This window comes from Mixophyes fleayi, chromosome 6 (assembly GCF_038048845.1).
Source record: "Mixophyes fleayi isolate aMixFle1 chromosome 6, aMixFle1.hap1, whole genome shotgun sequence".
Lineage (NCBI taxonomy): Eukaryota > Metazoa > Chordata > Amphibia > Anura > Limnodynastidae > Mixophyes > Mixophyes fleayi.
The window spans coordinates 80,306,904-80,332,190 of NC_134407.1; the positions used below are offsets into that span (position 1 = coordinate 80,306,904).

At 39.4% G+C, this 25,287-nt stretch overlaps 1 protein-coding gene across 1 annotated transcript; it reads left to right on the top strand.

The window, feature by feature from the left end:
- The first annotated feature begins 519 nt into the window (after nt 1–519).
- On the top strand, nt 520–22,057 carry NARF (nuclear prelamin A recognition factor). The gene is made up of 11 exons (XM_075216933.1): nt 520–699; nt 3,114–3,188; nt 3,952–4,095; nt 5,949–6,081; nt 8,107–8,241; nt 12,678–12,796; nt 12,921–13,050; nt 13,421–13,493; nt 18,664–18,798; nt 19,628–19,785; nt 20,148–22,057. The coding sequence occupies exons 1-11, from the start codon at nt 673–675 to the stop codon at nt 20,387–20,389; spliced, it is 1,371 nt and encodes a 456-aa protein (XP_075073034.1). The 5' UTR covers nt 520–672; the 3' UTR covers nt 20,390–22,057.
- The last annotated feature ends 3,230 nt before the right edge of the window (nt 22,058–25,287 follow it).

The following is a 25,287-nucleotide window of genomic DNA, read 5'->3' on the forward strand; positions in this document are numbered from 1 at the left end:
CCTCACACAGGTCAATGCTTCGCTATATTAAATCAAAGGGGCTGTGAATTCCTGTACTACGAATGGTAGTTCAGATAGGTAGTGACTTTATATGTATGTGAAAAATCGAGTTTACAACGGTTATGTAATCCAGCAGCTACACACAATAGAGGAAATAGAGCTTCTCCACTATGCATAGAGTTTAGGACTAGTGCTGAAATAAGTCACACTCCATCTGCAGGAAACTTGTCACATGACCCCCTTGTGCAATACCTGTAACAAGACGTCTACAGTCACTAGAGACACACGTGAACTTTTATGTTTTGTCTACCGTAGAAGAGGCATTTTGCTAAAGCCTCTTTTACTTAAATACTTTTTTGGTCTTCATAAAAATGGCTTCTCTACTTACAAACGATGTTACAGTGTTGAAGACACGTCTTGTATTTCAGTTTATGAATTTTGCTATCAGCTAGGAGTGGAAAGGGAGGAAGTTAAGGTGGGTGTTGGAAGGAAATCCACCCTTCTTTGAATCTCATTGGTGTGGGAGCTGTCATTCAACTCATAGCAGAGGAGGGGGCATAAGATAGTGTAACAAAGGGCAGGGTGACAGCAGAGGGGCAGTTTGTGTACCCCTGTGTGTTAGGACACCCACAGTACCCTCCTCTGGGATATAGGGAAGACTCTGAGCAAGACATGAAGTGTGAAAACTGCACCAAAACGGTAAAAACTCCTTTTTTATTTGGGATTTTTAATTGACAAGCATTTAACCCTTAGCTCCCAGATAGGCTCACATTGTTTTTTTTGTGAGGCTATAATTGAATTCAACTGTATTATTTTAAATATAGTTTATTTACATTATGTTTATACTAGGTATTGAAATATTATTATATCATTATAGTATTTTATATTTAGTTAGAGCTGGTTGTGTGTTTTTTTGTTCTTGTACTCCTATGATAGCTTGTTTACCTGCATAATCCGTTTATTTACAGCAAATAAGCACATCATTATGTGAAGCATTGTGATTTCTTGTCATTTCAGTATTTTAGCAATTATTTATTTTGAGACAGCATCTAAAAATAACCCCTTATATACGTTTTTTTAAATGGTTTTTTTGTGTGTTTTTTTGCAGTTTTTTTTGTGTGTTTTCTTTAAAGCTGTAACCCTTGCTAAGATATATATTGTAACAGTGATGGCCTTTAAAAGTAACAGCACCTGTCACACAGTTGGTCATATTCATTATGTTAAATTAGAGTTTACTGTGTATGAATCTATATACTTTTAATAAGTATATTGTTATCTTTGAGCCATATATGCTAGGTTTAATAAACAGTACAATCAAAGTAATTTGTATTAAAATGTTATTTTGAAAATGTTATTGGCGCAATCATTATTTTTTGTGAGCTCTAATGTAAATAAAGTTCGTACTTCAAACAAAATAGTTTGTGTTCACTAGTTTCACGTCATGAACACCGCTACATTTCGGTTATTTATTTATCTGGCAAAGGATGATGAATAGTGATCCACAACACAGCTTGAGAACTTCTAACCTCTCCATGCTAACAGGCTTTTTTTTTTTTTTTAGTTATTATGTACATTAGTTGAACCACCATTGTCATTTTTTTAGTAGTTATCTTTATTAATATAGTGGTTTGGCAACATTATGTTACAAATGTATTGATAATTGAATGGTTTTATTTATGGGAGTGTAATAGTCACATAATTAACCATTTAAGAGAAAGCAAATTTATGTAATTTAGAAATTTACAGCTTTTTTTTTTTTTTTGGTTGTGCTTTACATTATGTGCTGTAGTTCAGATTGTAAGTGATCATAGTCAGCCCATCCTATTTAAAGCCAGTTTGATTTTTGCAAACCTTGGATTTTATTATACACGCTGGCTGAGTGGACTTACTATACTCTTAGGGGTATATTTACTAAACTGCGGGTTTGAAAAAGTGGAGATGCTGCCTATTGCAACCAATCAGATTCTATATTTCATTTACTTAGTGCATTCTACAAAATGACAGATAGAATCTGATTTGTTGCTATAGGCAACATCTCCACTTTTACAAACCCGCAGTTTAGTAAATATACCCCTTAATCTTCAAATATATTGCGCTGTGCTTTAGTTTATTTTGAAAGTAACAGAGAAGGAAGGCAAAAAAAGATAAAACAATGTATTAACTAAAAGTTTGCCGTGCACAAATCAGTAAGTTAAAGTCACCAAGAAGTACGCAACCCTTCCCTTGAAAGGTCTTGTGTGTTGTAGCACATATAATCTGGTTGTGTTGTTGTCACATGATACTTTTTTACCATATATCGATTACCATGTTTTTAATCATGACATTCACCCCTTGACAGGCTTCTACTACTCAGATGTCCCTCTGCCCTTTAAGTTTTGTTTAAATTTATATTCATATATCACGAAAATTCACACATCCTGATTATTGTTTATAACTTAATCCTCTCTGCAGCCTGGACATTTTCAGTGCTATTTGTGGCTTAGTAATAATTACAGAGGTCTGCCTATGTGTTCTTGTGTCTATATACATTTTTTATTATTATTATTATTATAATGCCAGAAATGGGGAGAAGTGTCTCTCTCTTTGATCATATATAGTATTGGAAGAAAGGGATGATTTTTCAAGTGAGTCTTGCAACATGAGTCCAGATTTTATAAATCATTATTTATAAACTGATTTAATAACTTTCACATCAGGATTTCACTCATTTGGGAGATATGGTATATGAGGAAGGTTGGGCTGCTTCTCTTGTCCCCACACAAAATTAAGTAGGTGGCTTTAAAACGTCAGTTTTGGGTAACTGTAAAAACTGGTATTTATACAATTGTCCCTCTTTTTGTCGCCCTTCGGACTACAGTGTCAGTGGCCATTTTTCCTTTTTAAACTTGTATGTTCTCAATCTCATTTGCATTGAATTAAAGGGGGGGGGGTTCCACCTTTATGTATTGACTTGTACTTTTTTTTTTTTGCGATTTTGAATTTGAAAATGTTAATTGTGTAGGTTCACTAGTTATTAATTACTGATCTGTATTTGTGATTTATTCGCCAGAGAATAGACCCAATACATTTCAAAAACTTGCGTACTTTACTTCTCCCCTGGTGTTTGTGTTTAGGAATGCAGCAGGAAGAAGAAGGACAAAGATGACGCCGAGCTGTCTGAGCCGCTGTCTGTTGCAGATGAAGATGAGGTAAGAACCAGAACCTTATCTAAGACCTTCCATGTGTCCTTGTAGATGAGACCATCTTTGTCAATAACACACCCATTCTCATGACCTTATCTTTGCCTGACACCCTACCCCAAGCCAGACTGATACTCTTTAAAATTATAAAAAGTCCTTGAAAAAGTTATTACAGTTTTCACTTCCTTTATAAGTTTTTAAAAGTTTAAATCTTTCAGTAACTGACACTTGTACTAAGACACACAATTCAGGAATGGGAAATTTTAATGTATCTTAACTTCACAGCTCTACTTCAGTATATAGATTGATTAAATTTCAGTCAAGCAAAGTGATAATGACTGAACATGCTTAAAGGGTAGTTTAATAATGCAAATTGAGAGATAAAGGGGTTTTCCACTTGTAATATCAAAGTAACCAAGCTCCCTTCTGATCTCCTCCAATCAGCAGCCAGCTTTTATTCCCAGCCTCCATGCCAGGTCATTCCTGCTACAGAGAGACTGAAGCAGTGTCAAAGGTAGTAGGCAGAAGTGACTGAGTGTCTGTGAGTGCTAGGACCCTGCTAAATACAAAGTAGGTTGGGGTCCCAAGCAAAAGATTATCATTTTTACAGTGGAAACTTTTTTTTTTTGTCTACTGAGAAACCGTAAGATTAATTTCTACTTAATTGTTCTGATATTTATTTCCATTTAGCATTCTGTCTACTTTGTTCTGTCTGCAATTAAACTCTGTGATCCCACTTCCCTTTCAATAAAGTGATACCTTTCCCCTGCAGAAAAGTGAATTTCACCGTCTCACAGATGCCCGTATCTTCTTGAGCGATTGCCTGTCATGTGGAAACTGTGTGACCTCAGAGGAGGGTGCCCAGATCTTTGCACAGAACCAGAAAGAGCTTTTCAAAGTTTTAAATCTCAATAAGGTACGGTTGGCTGAGTTTAAAGATGCTCTAACCTCAACATTTGTTTTTTCATTATTTGTGTTGTTTGCAAGAATGTAAAATGTAAAAACATTCCTGGCGGTAGTAGGGGCCTCCCTGATATCAAATTATATTATCTGGCTTCTAATTTCGCCCAAATTGTTGCATCATATGCCCCCTCGGGATCCAGCTCATGGCTTGATGTAGAGTCGGCTCATATTGCCCTCCCTGATCTCACTCCACTTTGGGGCTTACCCCCTCCCATACCCCACCCCGTTTCCTTCAAATTACTCCCCACCATTAAATTTGACATTAAGATGTGGAACTCCTACTCTTTCAAATTGAAACTCACCTTAGCCTTATCCCCCCCTGACTCCCATCTGGTATAACCCTATATTTCCTCCTGACCTGTCTAAGGTGAGACACCACCTTTGGACTCGGGCTTGCCTCAAATTCCCGGCAGATTTTTCAAAACAAGGCCGATGGCTTCCACTAGCGGAGCTCCAGACTCGCTCCCCATCCCAGATGCTAAGCCCTTTTGAGTTCTTTCAAATCACCCACCTCTTGCGATCTTTGCCACCTAAATATGTAGTATGCTCCCTCACTCCCTTCAAGAACCTTTGTAAACCATAGGGACAAGGGCATGATATCACATCTCGACAGTATCTTACTTGACACCACTCTCCACCCTCAGAACTCCCTTGAAGCTGACTTGGAGAAGGACCTTGGGCCCCCCTCCAGACGAGGAGGCCTGGGAGGGCATGAGACTGGGGATAGCCAAAAGCTCTATATTGACTAGATTAAAAGAAACATCCTGTAAAATTGACTGCCATTATTATACCCCCACCCGACTCCATACAATATTCCCCCTCCTCGCCACCCAACTGCTGGTAGGGATGTGGCCACAGAGGGTCTATGCTAAAGAAAAGCAAAAACAATAATCCATGTTTCATTTGGAAGCTGTATCCTGAGTCCACCACAATATTAATAATATTAATGTCTTTTTATGTACACACTGCAACTTCAAAACATTGCATCTTGTATGCCTTTTAATTGTTTGACTATTTAAAATAAAAAATTATAAATAGTGGGAGAAGCGGACAGTGGTGGTAGTTCAGACAGTTTCAACTGCTGATTTTAGCTGGCACTACCATATAACAAAAACTAAAATAAATGGCATTTAACCCAAACTTATAAACACTTAACTTTTTTGCATGCACCATAAAACATTTCCTATGTGTAACAGGCGGCTGCCGACATCATGTGCCTGGCGGTAAGGCAGGTAAAGAGGGTGAATCTATTGTAGGAGAAAAATGTAATTCCAAATAGTGTAGTAGTTAGTTCAGTGTATGTACCAGATTTATGAGTATATCAGGCACATCAATATATATTATCCTCCGACCAAGGTGAATTCAAGTATCACTGTGCGTTGTGGCTCCAAACATTAAGAAAAACAACCGGAGATAGTGTAGTATATCTCACATAAGTGCAGTACCCAAAATATTAGTGAATCTGCGTACCTGTCACTGTCCTATGTCACTTCCGCTCCGATTTGTATAACTCTAAAACGGATAAACAACCATATGGAGTGGTGTTTTGTTTTTCAAAAACTTTTTAATATATAGGTAAAACAAAATAAATACACTCACAATCATAAAGGAGAAAAGTGCTTATATGTAACATGTTACCTGTAAGTATACCTGTGTTTTGCAGCTGGATAACCTTTCTGTTATAAATCTGTTAGGTAAAGCTGTAAAATATGTGGTTAGTGTTCCTTTAATGTCCCTTTACTAAGAGTCTGCATTCACAAAACTAGGAAGCTGTTTAACTTGATTGGCTGTTTCATTGTCTTACAGAAATGTGACTCTTCACTTCATAGGCTGATTGTGGCATCCGTTAGTCCACAGGCCGTGCCTTATTTTGCCATTAAGTTCCGTCTGTCTGTCTGTGAGGCGGCCAGAAAGCTCTGTGGATTTCTCAAAAGCCTAGGTAAGTTGTTGTGTATTTTAAAGACCATGGAGGTAGAATACATTGTTTAATTTTAATGTGACAATCTGTTGGAGCTTTGTTAAAAAGTAAATTAGTACCTTCACAATTAATTAGTCAGCTGAAGTCTCTCCCACACTGTGTCCTATTAGTATCTGATATAGGTCAAAAAGTTGACAATTGGCTTCTGTGACATCACTAGCCTTGCCCCTGTGTACAAGTCCGCAGAGTACATTTCTGAAGTGCAAGTTTGCAAGTCTGTCAGTCACTCTCTACCTGCTGTGTTAGAAAAAGCAATTCCCTCCTAACTTTATATGGGATGAAAGAGATCATAATGGACTTATTTAAATAAGTTTAAACACTCCAGCTATCTCATTCATTTTAATCATCTCAGTAGTATAGAGCCTTTGATATACTTTATATGGGTGGGGTAGGTTTTTTCGACAACACTAATGCCAACACAAGTTTGAGCGACATGAGTATCAAAGCGCCAAGGAGTAAATCTAGACCTACTATATACATACCACAAAATGGCAATCTCGCTCTGTCCATTAGAAGTGACATCATTGTTACTGGAAGATTTTACACGGTCGAAATTTACATGTGCCACCCATACACCCTGTGGAGATTGTGGCAAGTTTAGATTTACTCCTTGTCGCTTTTATACTCTTCAGAATTGTCAAGTCTCTCTAACTTGTGTCGGCATTAGTTTTGCCTAAAAAATAAATACCACTGCATTATATGGACAAAAATATTTGGCCATACCTGTCAATTGTTGAATTGAGGTGTTTTAATCAGACCCCTGGCCAGAGGTGTATAAAATCAAGCACCTAGCTATGCAGTCTCCATTTCAAACATTTGTGATAGAAAATGGGTCGTTCTGAAGAGCTCATTGACTTCAAGCGTGGTACTGTGATAGGATGCCACCTTTGCAATAAGATTGTTCTTGAAATTTCATCCCTGCTGGATATTCCATGGTCAACTGTAAGTGATATTATTAGAAAGTGGAAGCGTTTAGGAACAACAGCAACTCCGCCATGAAGCGGAAGACCATTTAAAATCACAGAGCGGGGTCAACGACTGCTAAGGCGCATGGTGCGTGAAAGTTACCAACGTTCTGCTGATTCCATAGCAGAAGAGTTCTGAACTTCCACTGGCATTAATGTAAGTACAAAAACTGTGTAACTGGAGCTTAATGGAATGGGTTTCCTTGGCCAAGCAGCTGCATACAAGCCTCACATCACCAAGACCAATGCCAAGTGTCGGATGGAGTGGTGTAAAGCACACCAACACTGGACTGTGGACCAGTGAAAACGTGTTCTGTGGATTGACGAATCACACTCTTCTTTTTGGCAGTCCGATGGGCCAGTCTGAGTTTGGCGAATGCCGGGAGAACGTTACCTACTTGACCGCATTATGCCAACTGTGAAGTTTGGTGGAGGAGGAATAATGGTATGGGGCTGTTTTTCAGATTTTGGGCTAGGCCCTTAGCTCGAGTGAAGGGCAATCTTAATGCTTCAGCATATCAAGTAATTTTGGACAATGTTATGCTTCCAACTTTATGGCAACAGTTTGGAGAAGGCCCTTTTCTATTCCAACATGACTGTGCTCCAGTGCACAAAGCAAGGACTACAAAGACATGGCTTGATAAGTTTGGTGTGAAAGAAGCTCAACCCCATCAAACACCTTTGGGATGAACTGGAACGGAGATTATGAGCCAGGCCTTCTCATCCAACATCAGTGCCTGACCTCATAAATGCTCTACAGAATGAATGGGCACAAATTCCCACGGAAAGCCTTCCAAGAAGAGTGGAAGCTAACTCCATATTAAAGTATATGTATTTGAATACAATGTAATTACAGTCCCTGTTGGTGTAATGGTCAAGCGTCCGAATACTTTTGTTCATATAGTGCATATTAATGTCAAAAAACAGGCTTTACTTGCTATTTAATGACATGTTGCTGAGATTCAGTTTATTAGGCATTAGATTTGTAGAGTTTATTTGTGTTTTTATTTCTTCACTTCAGGCATCCATCATGTGTTTGACACAACCATTGCTGCAGATTTCAGTATCCTTGAGACCCAGAAAGATTTTATCCAAAGGTTTAGACGGCAGACACAGGATGAGCACGCCTTCCCCATGTTTGCATCAGCATGTCCTGGTAAGAAGTCTAATGTAGACTAAGTAACGGGTGCAATCATTTTACAAGAACCCTTCGGATAGTGTGGTCTCCCTGTGATATACCTTAACCACAACCCACTAACTGAGCAATTCCTGAGCGTGAAGGGCAAATTTATTATGTTCTATCACTAAGGGGCATATTCAATTGTTGGCGTTATAGCCAAAAATCTCGCGGCGCGCGCACTATTACTGTCATTACACGTTATTACGGTAGTTTTCTCGCTGGATTTCAGCTCGCGGCTCAGGGAGTTGGGAGCTGAAATCTGACTAGGAACTACCGTAATAACGGTAATAGTTTTTCCGCAGCAGAAAACGCCAAGAATTGAATACCCCCCACCCATAAGTGTCTATATAATTCTAGGGATTTTTTTGGGGGGTGAGCACCTGTCTCTTGCACACACTGGAGGAAACCATTTTGTTGGCAGAACCAATATTTATGCTAATCATTCGTTCTGAAAGAGCCAGTGCCTCATGGATATTAGCCAGTGATGCAACTGCTTGCTCTTCGGGAGTCTGCATTCTCAAAGTGACTGGCTTCAATCTGTGTAGGTGATGGGTCCTTTGATGTATTTGGATTGTGGCAGAATGCTCCTGCCTTTTTTAGCTATTTTTTATGTTAAAGGCCCTTTATTTTATAATCCTGTATTCATAGTTTAGTCTGTAGATTTTCACAACCCCTTTACTTGCCCTCCTCAGTGATTTTCTGTTCTACATAATATTACAGATATCATATACATGCCTGGCAGAACCTACAGTGCTGTCTTTTTTTTGTTTTGTTTTTTTTGTTTTTTGTTGATTTAAAATGATTTGTAAGGTCTGTACAAAGGACTTTTCACCTACAGAGATATGTAAGAGTATGACAGAGAGAAAGTTATTGCAAGGTTTATGCCAGAGGCTGCCTACCAGAATAGACAAAGCTTTGTGGATGCCTTCGGACAAAAAATTCTGGTAGAGTAGATGATCACAGCAGTGACAATCATAGTGTCGTCTTAAATGGAAGTACCGGAGTAAACCAGAGTTTTCTGCGTCTGGAACGCCGATGGGGATCTGATACCTTTGTTATGGCATAGCAGGTGAGGGGTTAATCTCGCCCAGTCACCTCCAACGCCCATCTAGCTGGTTCAGATTTCATTGGCAAGGGCAGCGGAGCCTTTAGCATGCATTGTTAATGACCTGAGCGTGACACAATAAGTACCACAGCCACTCCTTGAAGTATATTCCAGGCTCCAGGTTAACCCATTTACAGTAAAATAAAATAAGGAATTTCTCAAGTGTGACTTACCTGTTCCTGAGTAAAACTATTGCTTCAATAACAAAAGAAGATTTGATGTCACCTAACTCCCAATATAGGATGCTTGGCATAGAAATGGTTTATTTTCGCATTGAGGCGTTATTTTCTACAAACCACTTAGTTTCTTTAAATATTTTTAGCATTCGTTAACATTGCCTGGTTGCAAAAGGAAATCTAAAATCACCCATAGTCTTCAAGAGAAGCGCGCCCCTTGTGTCAGAATAAAGTCTAGCAATGACTGTCTGTCACCACGGAAATGGTGGCATCCTTAGTTTCTTTCAGTGAGGTGAGCTCTATGACACATTCAACAAAGTTGCGTTCACTTTCATACATATTTCTTACCTAAAATTTAATGTAATGTAACCAGTTCCGTTCCGTCTCCACCATTCACTTCCGTAAATTTTGCCAAATTTCGGGAGTTTTGCCTACTCTTCCGGGAGTCCGTGAGGACTCCCCGAAATTCGGGAGCCTCCCGGGAATTCTGAGAGAGTAGGCAGGTATGAATTTAACCCTTGGATTTTGTACAGTCTAGTAATGAAACACACTGAAATCCTATTACTAAGTCATGATGCCTGTCCACATCTATTTCAGATTAATTTTGTTATTTACTTGGATTTAACTAGACAGGTATATTTGTATGATATTGCTATGTCTACGTTTATCAAGCTGGAGTCTGGTCACGTGGTAATAGCTGTCCCTATGAAAGTAAACTTATCGCCTACACACAGCAGACAATTTTGTTAACCAGTGATGTCCCTGGAACCAGAGACCTCACTGAGCATTCAGTCTATGACATCACAAGAACTCGGAGTCATCACTAAAGCATTTGTTGCATTACTCATGTCTCTAACCTTGAAAATCAATGGCAGACTGATTATAAGCAATATATCCGTCAATTAAGTAATACCATACTTGCCAACTCTCCCGGAATGTCTGGGAGACTCCCAAAATTCAGGTATATCTCCTGGACTCCCGGGGAGACCAGGCAAATATCACGCAAACTGCCTCTTGCTGCCAAAATGACGCAATTCGCGGTTAATCGCGTCATTTTGGCCCCGCCCCTGCGACAAAACCGGCATTTTGTCGCAGGGGGCAGGGCCAAAATGACGCGATTCGTCCCGCGCTCCAACCACGCGCCCCATGCCTGGGATCTACCAGAAAGAACTTTAAAAAGGTTAGCAAGTATGAGTAATACTTCTAGCTATACTGTACCCTCTCACATATAATATATCAAAATGCAGAGCAAATACATTCTTTTGCTTCCTCACCCAAGTATCGGATTGCAAGCAGTTTCTAGAAGTGAATGTGCTGATGGATGGTAAACAAATTTAAAAGGGAAGAACAAATAAAGCATCTGCTTTGTGTTCAGTTCTGCTAACAATCTGCTTAATCACAGAGTCTTTATGGGTAAACAATGACACAGCTAAATTTTGCAAACTGATTCAGGGACAGCCATGAAAAGCATTGGACATAACCAGGAGGTGGTCCTGAGCTCTCACATCAGCTTATAACATGATTCCCACACTACAACTGTGCTGTAATACTAACCAACTTATTAGCTACTATCTTTGATTTGATCTTATTGTGTATATGTAACCTACAAACAGTGGAGACAGCTATTTTCTGGGCTTATCCAATATCCAGTCTATAGATTGACTAGAAACGAGTGACCTCACTGAGGCATGAGACATAAGCAACCTCATGCCTCACTTATGTCAATCATTCTTAGTGGATTTATAGGCTGCCCTCTCATGACTATTGCCCTTACAACAGATTGTTTTGCTGGTGAACCAGGAAACTAACTAAAGGCACACTTACGTTATACTTTACCAAATTGTGCTTAGTATATGTGAAACATTGTTTTATTGTTTATAATCCCTCCTACATATTTTCAGCTCTCAGCCCTGACCGTGTCCCCAGTAACATTAGACACACTTCTTTTACTAGTCCATGCCACCAATCTGTTGTGTTATCAGAAGAGTCACATCAATAAAGTTGCCTGGAGGGTTTTGGAAGCAGATAATGGGATGATAGGATTAGGATACAGAGTAATGAAATTTACATTCTATTATAATGTGAAATGTCAATGAAAACTGTAACTTATACACACAACCATTTTTTCCTTTTTCTTTTAAGCCTTATGATATTGTGTCAAAAATTACTATAAGGGTTCAGACTTCTTTATTTATTTTAAAAAAAAATCTCTCTATCGTTCATATTTCAGACGCTGAATCTGTCGGACCCGCCAGCACAAAGCAGAAATATATGAAAAAAAATGCAAACACTAATAAAGCTTAACACTTCCCCTCCCCAATAAGTTATTCTTGGGCAGCACGGTGGCCTAGTGGTTAGCACTTCTGCCTCACAGCGCTGGGGTCATAAGTTCAATTCCAGACCATGGCCTTATCTGTGTGGAGTTTGTATGTTCTCCCCGTGTTTGCGTGGGTTTCCTCCGGGTGCTCCGGTTTCCTCCCACACTCCAAAGACATACTAGTAGGTTAATTGGCTGCTATCAAAATTGACCCTAGTCTCTGTGTGTGTGTATGTTATGGAATTTAGACTGTAAGCTCCAATGGGGCAGGGACTGATGTGAATGAGTTCTCTGTACAGTGCTGCGGAATCAGTGGCGCTATATAAATAAATGGTGATGATGATGATGATTCTTCTTGGGGAGGAGGGAGGTCCGTTACTTTATTTATTAATTTCATGTTTATCTGTTTGTGTGCTGTGGCTGGCAGGTGCCAGCATAAATATTCATGTGTTTTGGAGGGTGGGGAAGGGGGACAGGGTTGTTTTAGGCTTTATTACTGTGTGTGGGGTTGTTGTTTTTTTTGTAACTGTAACCGGTTTTGTGGCGGTACTTGCAATTACAAGGAAGCCGTCAAGCACATGGCTAGAAACGACAGGAGTTGGCTATTATTAGTAGCCATGCATCTAATTCTCCGGTGCATAGAGAAGCCTACTAGGATTGAGCAGCAGAGGTCCTCCCTAATTATAATTGCTAAGACCCTGCTAATCTAACCATACATTATTTATTTATTTTCAGACTTAGATTTTGTCTCCTGCAAAGCATTGTACATACAGTCTATATTGTTTCTACTAATCCTTTGTCTTGTTTCCCCTAGGATGGGTACAGTATGCTGAGCGTGTTCTGGGTGATTCTGTGACTCCTCACATCTGTACCGCAAAATCAACTCAGCAGATTATGGGGTCGCTAGTAAAGGGGTACTTTGCGACACACAAGGTTAGCACAACTTTAACAAGCTTTGTCCTCTAACATGGAGCACAATTGACTCTCTCCATACATTCCTAGGAGGAAGCATTAACTCTGGTCTTAGAATACATCTGCTGTTTTTCTTTTCTCCCAGAACCTGACCCCTGACAAAATATTCCATCTCACTGTGGCTCCTTGCTATGACAGGAAGATGGAGGCCCTCAGGGAAGACTATTACACTGAGCTGCATAACTGCCGTGACGTTGACTGTGTGCTTACATTGGGTAAGTGTCTTCTGCTGCACTCCGCAATCTTTAAAGAATAGTGATTATTGAATTTCGGGATGTGTACAAATATGCCAACTTAATAAACTGCTGTGAGAGAACAAAATGGCTTCCACTTAGTCACCCCATCTGCTTTTGTGGTGCCAGGCGGAGAGAGTCAGGGACATGTTTTAGAATGGAGATCTTCTACATCAGAGACATACTAGAACTCCCAGACCAGACTCCATGTCAATTATCTTGTTTTTTGTTTCTTTACCACAGTTGAATTAGAATTACAGCGGTAGAATGGAAGCCATTTTTTAGCATGTCCTAGGCTTGACATAAAATCTGTTTGACAGGTGCTTACTGTGCCTTGTGTTCTGTTTTGTAGGAGAGGTGATGCAAATTATGGAGCAGAGAAACATATCTGTCAAAGAAGTGGAAGAATGTCCTCTAGAAAATGTGTGAGTAATTTATGTCTCGCTGGAGCATGTCATAAGATCCTGCCTTTTATTTAAGGCTTATCTGGGGTAATGTGACTTGACACAAACAGGCTATGAGGATAGAATTGAATAAGGATATAACTCACAGCCAATGATGGAGTCTCTGTGATGAACTGTATTTAAGTGAATGGTGGCCTAAATGAGGTAACTTTTATTCAGGCATAAAATGCAATTAACATTTGTGATTGGGAGCAGGTACATTAGTAAAGAATTTTCTTTTGGAGGTGGACAGTGGTTCCAGTTAAGGGCAAAGAGGGCCCCATTGTGTTATCAAGTCTGAGGAGCCCAGAAGTCATTACTGAGTCTTGTACTTCTTAATTTTTTTTAATTAGGCACTTTACAACAGAATATAGTAAATCTAAAAGAGACATGACCACACCCCCAATGGCTTCATACTCTCCTCCCCAATGATTTCACATATATCCCTTGCCATTACTCCATGTTCCCAATCTATTGTATCGCCTGAATTAGATTGACAGTAGAGTTTTGCCAGGATAAAGGGATTCTGGAGAAGAGAAAGCAAACAACGGAACTGTACTTAATGGGGAGCTTTGCAAGCAGACTTAGTAGTGCCATCATATAAACTAGGTAAAACAAGTTATGACATGAATATTTTTATACAGTTGTCCATTAATATTTACAGTAGACAACCTAAAATGGAAAAATAATGTGTAAGCCACTAATATTAGTGTTATGTATAAAATACTGTAATTGTGAATAGATATTAGAAGTTGCCTCAGTGTACTGTGGCTGCTGTTTTAGCACTTTTGTTCAGGGCATAGATCTAAAAGGTGACTTCTATCCTTATAATATTGAGGTCATCAAATGCCTTTACAGTGTTGAGCAAGGTTGCTAATGACCTATGGTTGGGTATTTACTGTAAGGGGGATGCAGTGGTGTGAGGGTTTTTTTGTGTATGAGTACAGAGAGGAGCCCTTTGTGTACGTGGGAGGATTGAAGGCTTTTGTTTTCATTGTTGTGCAGTGTATACTGCTGACCTGTGCACAGCATGAAAATAAATACTGCACTCACTGTGTGAGGACATGCTGGGAGGAGCTCAGGTTATCTAGAGGAATGAACATGGGTGAATGCAAGATTTACAGACTGACACATTCCCACAACCTGCTAGAACCTTCCTGTTAATCTGCTGACTAATGCCAGACGGAATTCCAGTCATGCAAAGGCTTACTTTGATGTTTAAGGTGGTGGGGACAAACCCTTTCTTGCCCTGGGTCTGCATTAAATCTGCTGAGGACAAACCATTTCATGTGCAGGGTCCCCATTAACCCTGCTGTGGCAAATCATTTCTTTCACAGGGACCCCATCAAAATCTATGAAGAGAAGCCATTTCTTTCCTGATGACCCTGTTAAAAACTGTTTGTTTTGCTCAAGGGACCATTATGTCAATATATAAAGGTGACATAAAGTTTCTCACATAGAGGAGTTTTAGTATTGATGACAGACAAACCATTTCTTTACAGGAGATACTGTCAAGTTGTGTATGTAAAAACAAACTGATTTTTGTGCAGGGGATACAAGTCTATTGGAACATAACACATTTTTTTCAGTGTTTCCCATGTAATTGTTTGTTAACAAGCCTTTTGATTTAAAAGGGGTTGCAATGTAACATTTTAATTGTATTTTGTATCACTACTGAAATGTTTCCACTACCCTACTCAGTCAATATACTGCTAGAGCTGTGTCCCAGTTGCCCCCTCCTTAATTAGCAACAATGTTAACCTGCTCAGCACCCGTGAGCTCATAAGGAAACCCTCGAGTTGTCACCTAAGCCCTGGAAAACGGATCCTGTGTGCATGTCACGCTGCAGATATCACATGCTTTCCATTGTGAGATATGTAGTCTCTATCACAGTCACGAGTCAAAGATTTAATCATAATTCTAAGCTGCCAGTGTAGCCCCTTTTATTCTTATTTAACCATTCATTTCTGATATCTGTCTGGTGTTCTTGCCCACTAGAGTGAGGCAGGGTATATCCGACAATTCTTTGCTGCTTCCTCCTGTCTCTGGCTGTGGTATGTTAGATGAAATCTGTGCCTAGGCACCTCTGCATCAGTGCTAGATATCAGACTAAATTGCCTGCAGAACAGCTGTGCCCCTCTGTACTTCCTGCACTACGCTACTACCTTACACAGCGCCCCTTGGGGGGTTGGCCACACAGTAGATGCCTCAATTGTGTTTAAGTGTTGGCTTCTCTCCTTAAATAAACCTCAGTATGGACTATGGAATCCTAAGGAAAATCATAAGAGATACCGGGCTGTAGAAGAATATTGTATATGGGGAGAGAACACCTGCACACTAAAAGTTTTAATCGTGTATCTTTTTAAGACCGCTATCAGATTTAGTCACATTTGGGCTTATCTGCCTTTGTATTCTTTTATCAGTGGACATGATAGTGGCCATTTTGTTAGCTGAGAATGTATTCAAATGCAGTAGATTAATTTGCTAGGAACCAGTCATTTTCTTTGGATTCAAAGTGCTTTTGTGATGTCACTAAGTTCTAGTGAATATTGGTTCAATCTAGAAGGTGGGGCTCCCTTTAGCTCACAAGGATATTCTCTATCACTTTATTAACTGGGCGACATAACATAGCTTGATTTCCATAAAATATTTGTTTGTCTACTACGATCTGATTTTTCCAGGCTATCATCTGTCACTGTTGCTATAGCTGCCCCTCCATTAAACCTCTTAATAGACTGCAGTACTGATATCTGCCTCTGATCAATAAAAGGCTGCCACTTCACACACCAACTGTTCCTGATGGCCAGCTCACCATGTCTAAACCTTTTTTTATATTGAACTCTGGAACAGTTACAGAAACAACGACACATGCATATATATATATATATATATATATATATATATATATATATATATATATATATATATATATATATATATATATATATATATATATATATATATATATATATATATATATATATACCAACTAAATGTAAGGTGCCCAATAGTAGAAATAAAATAAACATAGCAAAAAAACACAAGGGTTCTATAAATAGGATCAACTAATAAGTCTGTATATATATATATTATATATATATATATATATATATATATATATATATATATATATAAAATGAAAAGTGTAGCCCATCCTTACTTATAACTAGGGTATTTGTACAGAGTGGATCTTTTTTTTACATTCATTGGGAACAGGGGGAAGGAGGAAGGAAGGAAGGAGCAGAGGATAGGGTAGAAAGGTGGAAGAGGAATCCTGAGATGAAGCTCTAAGGCTTTGGGATTGGGCAGTTGTGAAACTGAAACCAAGGGTCCCAAGTCCACCACTTCTAATCTTTATCGGCAACAGACTGTTGCACAATCACTGATTATTTTTCATAACCATTTTTATTTCCTCTAACTTGTGTTAATAATCTGATTGACATTTTTAGCCTGGGTATACACTACAGAATTTTCTGACCAATGTGTTATCTGCAATGATTGTACCAACGACTGATTTATTTATTATTATTTTTTTTAAAAGTCCCTATCAGCATGTTGTTTCATGTGTACACACTATACATGTTTTGAAAGATTTACCCTCAACGGTCATAACCGTCGGCTGAAAAGATCATGACTGTAAACGCTATGGAGATCCTGACTGTGAATGCATACACACTGCAGGACTGGTAGGATGATGTTCCATAGCTAAACAAGATTTTTAGTTCTGCTGAACAATCAAATCGGGTGGCGAACGGTGCTTTGGACTGACTATCATTCATTGTCTAAGTGTACACACTAATGCAATATCGAGCTGAACAGTCGTTTATTGGGTGATTGACTTGTTAATTGGCTGCAAACACTATAGTGTGTAGCCAGCCTTAAGCTGGGTACACACTACAGGGTTTTGGTCCAATAATCGGATCGACCAGCCGACATACGACGGCTTGTTTGAAAGTCGGGTCAGTGTGTGTAGTGACACAATAGTCGAAAGTCTGCCCAAATGGACGATTGTCGCCTCATTTGGTTGGTCGTACCGTTTAATAGTTTTGTTCCATTCTCCTTTCCGTTGTGTAGTGTGTATAAATTTCTGACCGATCCACGACATTCCTCCGATACTTCCTCGACCTGGGGGGCGTGTGTATGTAAATTTGTGATGCCTGTATCAGTCCCACGTGGTGCGGTATCCGCACATCACTGACCTGTCTGGCTGCAGACCATTACACTTGTGTAAAGCACGTGTGTTATTATTATTGCATCTATATTGGGAACCTATTCATATTTACCCTTTATAAACTTATACCTTTATAAACTTATACCTTTATAAACTATTAAACTTAGTCATATTATTCTTTATTAACTAATATTTGTAAAATACCCTGAATAAACCACACAGTGTTCATTGAACAGTTTTATTGCAGTAAAAAGGAAAAAAAAAAGTCCTTCAAACAGGTACACTACACGGGCTACTCACCTTTTTTAATGTTTCTACGGATTCGCTCCAGTCTCCTTTCCTCTTTATTTTTAAGGTCCGACCACTTCTTCTGGACTTGGAATTTGTTTCTTTTCTTTCCAAGTTTTTCCTTCAGTAATCACAGTAGTTTTTGCATTATCAGTTCCTTTCTATTAATAACTTTTCTGTACTTTCGCTTTTGACAGTCGTAGTCGTACTGGTCCAGTACTTTTACCATCATCTCCACCTCTCTTGGACTCATTGGCTTTACTTTTTTAACTGCAGTAAATTTTATTTCTTCGTCTTCTTGAAGATCTCCATCCCCCACCTTAACTTTTTCAACATTTGTTGGCCTCTTTTTATGCGGTTTTGAGTGTTAACTATAGTGAAAACTCTGCCCCTTTTATGGTAATGTCTTTGGTATATCGTTACATGCACTGCAAATGTTGCTTCAATGTGTACGAAATTAAAATCATTGCTCATGACAACATGTAAAAAGTCGCTAGCGGCACGGCCACTTGTCCCTTTATCATCTAAAACAAGGATAGTGTGTATGCAATCCATGGACCGAGTGATCGGACCATCGATCGGATGTAAAATCGATCGGCATAAAAAGTTGGTGGAAAATTCTGTAGTGTGTACCCAACTTTACAGTACTGTGATCTTCACTCTTCTGATATGGTTTTGATTTTTCTCCAACAGCTTTGGAGGAACAACTTGTGAATTTGTCCGCCATGAAGGCACCAGCTCTGACGGGTACCTGGCACATGTGTTCCGTCATGCAGCCAAGGAACTGTTTGGCATGGATGTCCAAGAGATCACGTACAAAACACTAAAGTGAGTAGTTGGACAGCCTCTTCATAACGGAACACATACATTTCATTTATTGCTATATGACTATTATCTAGATGTACAAACACATAATGTGTCCAGTCAGTGCTGAAAGCAGGTAGTGCTATAGGGCTGTCCAGCCTGATAATCTTAGGATGTGTTCTTATTGTGACTGAACAAACGATGGCTCAACCTTCCTCTGAATTCCTTGAAAGATCAGTTAACTGGTTAGTTTGTCTTATGGATTACATTATATTTTTAGGGCACATTTAAACGTCTCAATATTCACACCTTAAGTTCTGTCTTACATTCTAGGTTACTCCCTGTCAGGCGCGGGCTGGCAAATCTCAGCCCGGGGGGCGCACAGGCGGCACATCACATGACACGCGATGCAGCCGTGCCATTGATGACGCGGCTGCATCGCGTATCGTGGGATGAGACCGCCTGTACGCTGACGCTGGTAATGTTAAGGAAATCTTGCATCGGGGTGGGGGGGGGGGTGGCCCAAACAGGGGCCAGACTGAGCGGCCTGGGGCACCGATGCCCCCCGGCCCAGCCCGCCCCTGCTCCCTGTTTGTTAACAATAGTCTTGCATGCACTTTGGGGGTGGGGGGTTTAGCATGCAAATAGATTTGTACAGTGGAGGGTTGTAAATAGTGTGTCCCTTCACTGTGTTAGAATTGGGCTGCCCTTGTAAAAGCTTCAGTTCTCTTTTTTAAAAAATATAGTTGATGTCCTTTTTTTTCTTTCTTTTGTTTTTTTAATAAAATTTTAAAAAAGTAATGTATCCTAAGGTTTTAAGTAGAAAAAAGAAATGTTATTTTGTTATTTTCAGAAACAAAGACTTCCAAGAGATATGCTTAGAAAAGGATGGAGAGACTGTGCTAAGATTTGCAGCTGCATATGGATTCCGGAACATTCAGAACATGGTGCTCAAACTACGCAAGGGGAAATTTCACTATCATTTTGTGGAAGTCTTAGCTTGTCCAGGGGGTAAGTGCGACAAAATTGTTTTTGTTGAGTTAAAGCCATGCGAAAACCTCCAATAATTTTAGATTGGTTGGTAAACAGAAGCTTGTGTGTGTGTGTGAGAGGAGGAGGGGGGTGATGTTATTGGCAGACCAAAACATTTATTTTATGTGAACCCTGGGGCAAGTGCTTACATAAAAGCAAAGGAGCAGTAATTTTAAAACAATAGTTACTTTATGTGAAAGACCTGCAGATAGTATTTACAATAGGTATGGTGTGAAAATGTCCCAGGAAGTTGTAATCAAGTGTTTTGTTGGGTTTTTGTTGTTGGTTTTTTCTTTTAACTTTCTAATTTTACTTTTGTTTCTTGTTTATGTTGTTACTAGGTTGCTTGAATGGAAAAGGCCAGGCACAGACAGCTGATGGAAAACCAGAGCGAGCCCAGCTGCAGGAAATGGAGGCCTTATACACACATGTACCAGTGCAGAACCCAGAGAATAACCCACACATACAGGAGTTATATGCCAGCTGGCTTGAAGGAGCAGAGTCCCAGAAATCGAGGGAGACTCTACACACTAAATTCGTGCCGACTTCCCTGAATGCTGCACGTGTGGATATGAAATGGTGACGTCCCATAGGCAATGACTGGTTTAAGGTCACAGACTTGTACTGTCCTATGCAATATGCAAGTGACTGCTGCCAGCACTGGTATGTCTGTTGCCTCAGAAAGGAGGGGACAAAGTGAACGACTTTACATGCTAAACATCTCGCAACGCTGCGGTGAAGTAGATCACAACCATGGGTGGAATCAACTTGTTATGAATTTATTTCAAGTGGAAAATGCTAAAAATCAGAGGGGCTATTTTGTGTGTATGTGTGTTTGATGTAAAGTGTGTTTAGGGGCCTGGCCCTGTCGACATAAATATCGAACTCTTAACCCTTTGCTGCTAGATCGACCTTATTGTGAGAAAGGTTCAACTCTGCAGTGCATGCCTCTTAACCCATTCCGTCCCAGAATGCAGTTTTGTGTTTTATTTATAACTCCTTTCTCATTTCATTGCTGCTTAAAATTTACCCTTTCAACAATCTTGACAGGGCACTGGACGAACCCATTCTCCTCCCCAGTATTGTTGCTAGCTCTTGCAGCCAAAAAGTTAATTATCTTGTTAAATGTCTTCTGCCGTAAAACTATCCAAAGAGGCCTTGGCGCTTTGCTTCCTGAATGGAATTTCATAATTGTTGCGTTGCCTATAAATAGTGGCAGCAGCCATTTTGTGACTGAGCCAATATTCGCTAGAATGCACGCTATCAATTCACTAGGAGCTAATGACCTCTTTGAAGCACAAGACAAAGATATATCACTAGTTCCTAGAGAAGTAATAAGCTGAATATAAGTGGAGGTAGCCATTTTATGGCCTGAACTGTATGTAGATGACTGGGAAACAGCAATTCTGTGGTACAATGGCGTGTTGCAGCCACCCTACCTTGTCTTTGATGATGTTATCAGCCTTACCAGCTAAAGCAGGCCTGTCCAACCTGCGGCCCTCCAGGTGTTGTGAAACTACATGTCCCAGCATGCCCTTCCAGCTATCAACTGGTTGTCTTCTGGCAAAGCATGCTGGGGCTTGTAGTTTCACAACACCTGGAGGGCTGCAGTTTGGACAGGCCTGAGCTAAAGCAATGTTTTTATGTAGTACTAAAGGAACTGTAGATAAAAACCATTCAATGGCTCTCAGATTACCAGTCTTTTTGCCTTCCGTGTTCTTCAAATTGCATCCATTTTCATGCATCTGGTTGTACAAGTTTCCCAAAATTCACAACCATAGTGCCAGCATTCCAACACTTTATAACTAATTACAAAGCAGTATTTGTTCTTTTACATGGAAGAGAGGAATGTAGCAAAATTACTATAGTTCCTAGCACTAGGATAATGTGAAAGATTTGATTACACATCAATACCATATTAAATCATAGCTGAGATGTGGCTAGAGAACCATACTATTCATTTTTTCTGTAATAAAAGGATTTATGGGACAAAAAGTATAAATTGTTTACCAAAATATTTGATATACCATGAAATATGTTTAAATTTTAAGACATTCTTTTCAGTCAGGGAAGAAACTGTCCATCACAAATGATTTATCGTTTTGACATTTATTCAGATACTTGCAAACTGAAAAAGCTAAAAGGTTCATAAACATAACGTGCAGTTAAATTATAAATGTGTTGGCATATATGTCTTATTTGTTGCTGTTTCACATTAAATGGCTAAATAGCTGTTTCCCAAACAATTCTACCGCCTTGTTTTATTTGTATTGTTTTTCTTTTTCTGTTACAATTATAGAGGAGCCTTCAAGAACTTCACTTCTGTTTTGTATGTTGTAAAAGATACACTATAAAAATGTCTTTGTTTCTATTTATTATTTTGTTACTTAAATGTTCAATGATGCATTGTATTAGTTGTTCAAATAGAAAGACCTTGTTCTTAAGGATGTTAATTAACTTACGTGTGCCACCACATAGCTTATCCTGATTGGGTGAACGGAAAAATCATAAACCACAATAGAAGATTGCTACCACATGGACAAAAGATCAAAGAAAAACTAGTAAACAGCTTGCTTGGGCTTACAGAGAAATGCCTTATTAAATGTGAACTTCAGTCTTAATAGAACATCTTTGCATAGCATACTGAAGGGCACAAATCTTGTGCACAAAGCCAGGGGCGGATCTAGAAAATAATTTTACCGGGGGCGATTTAGTCCGCTCCCCCTTTTTTGACAGGTAAGGCTGCCGACGGCTGCATATAGTGTGCAGCCGCCGGCAGCAAGGCGCTCCCCCCCCCCCTCCTGGATCCGCCACTGCATAAAGCGGAGACAGCCATTTTGTGTGCTGAACCAAGAGACTTCATGACCAATATTTGAGTTAGTGATACCTAGTGAATTAATAGGCTGCATTCACTTGAATAGAAATTTAGCACACAAAATGGAAGTCTCCACCAGATGCTCTTTAATTAGGTTTCTTAACTCTCATTCCTAAATACTCAGTGTTTTGAAAATTTTGCTGGGACAGTTGGGTTACTGATATAAATAGATGAAATTCCTGTCCAATTATTAAGGAAATATCACAATGTAACCTGTTGTGGGTACTTGAGAATTGGAGATGGGAAACACTATCCTTCTACTTAAACTTAATGACATTACCCTTGCTCTTTGTTACTCTACTACCCAGGCATGACTGTGTCTTATACTAGCTGAGTAAGCAGGGTGGGACCAGAGCTGCCATTGGAAATCTTGGGGACCGATTAAAACCTGTCTGTTCCATCCCTCATTCTGTGATTAATGTACGGTGTACACTTTGGTCTTCAGTAAACACAGCACAATTAAATCCAGCTGTATACAAAACTGAGCTTGTTCTTTTGGCTAGTGTGTAAAGCAAACCCCCAATCAGGTGCTTAGTGCAAATAAAAAATTGGTTGCTACCACATAAAGCAGTCCTTCAATCTGGTGGCTTATACAGAGTGGACCGCTATTGTTGGTTATTTAAAAAAAATAAAAATAAATCCAAAGGTTGTGTAATCAGAGGCCACCACAGGTAAATCTCTGGTGGGTATTGTAAAATAGGCTTTGAAAAATATGGGGGTATGGTGTATAGCAAACCTCCAATCACTGATGACCAGGTCTCCTCATCAACACTCTCCATGACGTACTTCCAGATCACCTCACTTTGTCACCTAGTAGTTGCTAGACAGCAGAGCAACACCTACCTGACACCTCCCAGCAATTATTTGTTCATGGTGTCAGACCTTACACTGTACTACTTGTACATTTTATTGTGTGATGCTACAATATTAACAAATCTGAGCATGAAGAAATAGATGGAAAGCTCACAAGATAGCAGCTCAAAGAAGCTTATCCAACCAGCAATGAGAAACTAGCTGAGGGCAGGGTGGAATGTTCCATTGCTATAAATATTGGGTACCATAGGCACAGACTCACCAACTGGACAGTTAAAGATTGGAAAACATTGCCTAGTCTGACGAATCTCGATTTTCGCTGAAGCATGCAGACGATATGTTCACAATTTGACGTAAACAACATGAATCAATGAATCCACCCTGCCTTGTGTCAACTTTGCAGTCTGGTGATGGGGGTGTAACGGTGTGGCGAATAAGTTTTATTCCACACATTAGGCACTTTAATATCATTTGAGTATTGTTTAAATGCCACAGCAAACCTGAATATTGTTGCCAATATACATCCCTTTATGGTGACATCTTCTAAGGACTATTTCCAGCAGGATAATGGAACATGCCACAAAGCAGATGACATCTCAAGCTGGATTCATGAACATGACTGAGAGCAGTATACTCCAATGGCCTCCACAGTCACCAGGGGGTAAATGTATGAAGCTGACAGTTTTCCGGCGGGTTTCAGAAACCAATCAGATTCTAGCTATCATTTATTTAGTACATTCTACAAAATGATAGCTAGAATCTGATTGGTTGCTATAGGCAACATCTCCACTTTTCAAACCCGCCGGAAAACTCTCGGCTTGATACATTTACCCCCAGATATCAATTCAATAGAACACCTTTGGGATGTGGTGGAACAGGAGATTTCCAGCATTAAAGTGCAGCCGATAAATGATAAAAGATAACTTAAAACACACACACATACCAACTAAAATTATGCAAACGATCAATTAAAATTGCATGTAAATACCAAATGGACTGCTATCAAAGATCATCATCAAAGTTATGGACAACCTCCTAACAAATATTTACACTAATACTTGAGTCCATAATTAAATACACTAAGATGTTTATGAATCTACCACTAAATTATGATAATTATTAACTGCCCGCATATAATTAACATGGTCTTAAAAATTGCAATCTGTTGTTTCAGACGTGTGGTATATAGATCTACCGACTAGAAGTAGTGCATGAATGTATGTGTGGAAACACAAATAGATTCCTTCCAATGTATAGATCCACTGGTGTGCGGCTGAGATTAGTATTCAGTGGTAAACCTTGTTATATGAGGGACAATTAGCTACAAGTTGAGGGTCGTTATCTTCTCCAGTAATCCAGTGCTCCTCTGACTGTAAGGTTTTCCTTGGGTGTTTTCCCGCAAAGAAAAAAAAACAGTATTCTGCAGGCTTTTAAAGGTATAGTCAGTGTGAGCAATAAATAACTGTGCTAATGTGTTTTGTTAAACATATAAACTACATACTGCTGATTCCCTCAGCATTACGCTATACCTTAACAACGTTAATCTTATCACTATACATTCTTAACTACAAATAAAGACACCGACAACTTTGTAGTGGCAAATAACGTAAACGTTTTATTTATTTATTTTATTTATTTGTTTACTATAAACTAACCTATGAAAGGGTGGCGGCGAGAGTGATACAATCAGCTAACAACTAATAGCGAAACCGAACAGTGTATGGCCCACAGGCACTAACCACTGGTCCCAGGCAACACAGTCCTAAACGATCGACCGGTGCTAAATCTGGCGT

Bases quoted from the DNA above. Each gene is read 5' to 3' on its own strand.
- NARF (XM_075216933.1), top strand. From the start codon at position 673: ATGAAGTGTGAAAACTGCACCAAAACG. The intron at 12,797-12,920 runs GTTAGCACAACT...CTTTTCTCCCAG, and splicing joins GGTACTTTGCGACACACAAG to AACCTGACCCCTGACAAAAT. The intron at 19,786-20,147 runs GTAAGTGCGACA...TGTTGTTACTAG, and splicing joins AGTCTTAGCTTGTCCAGGGG to GTTGCTTGAATGGAAAAGGC.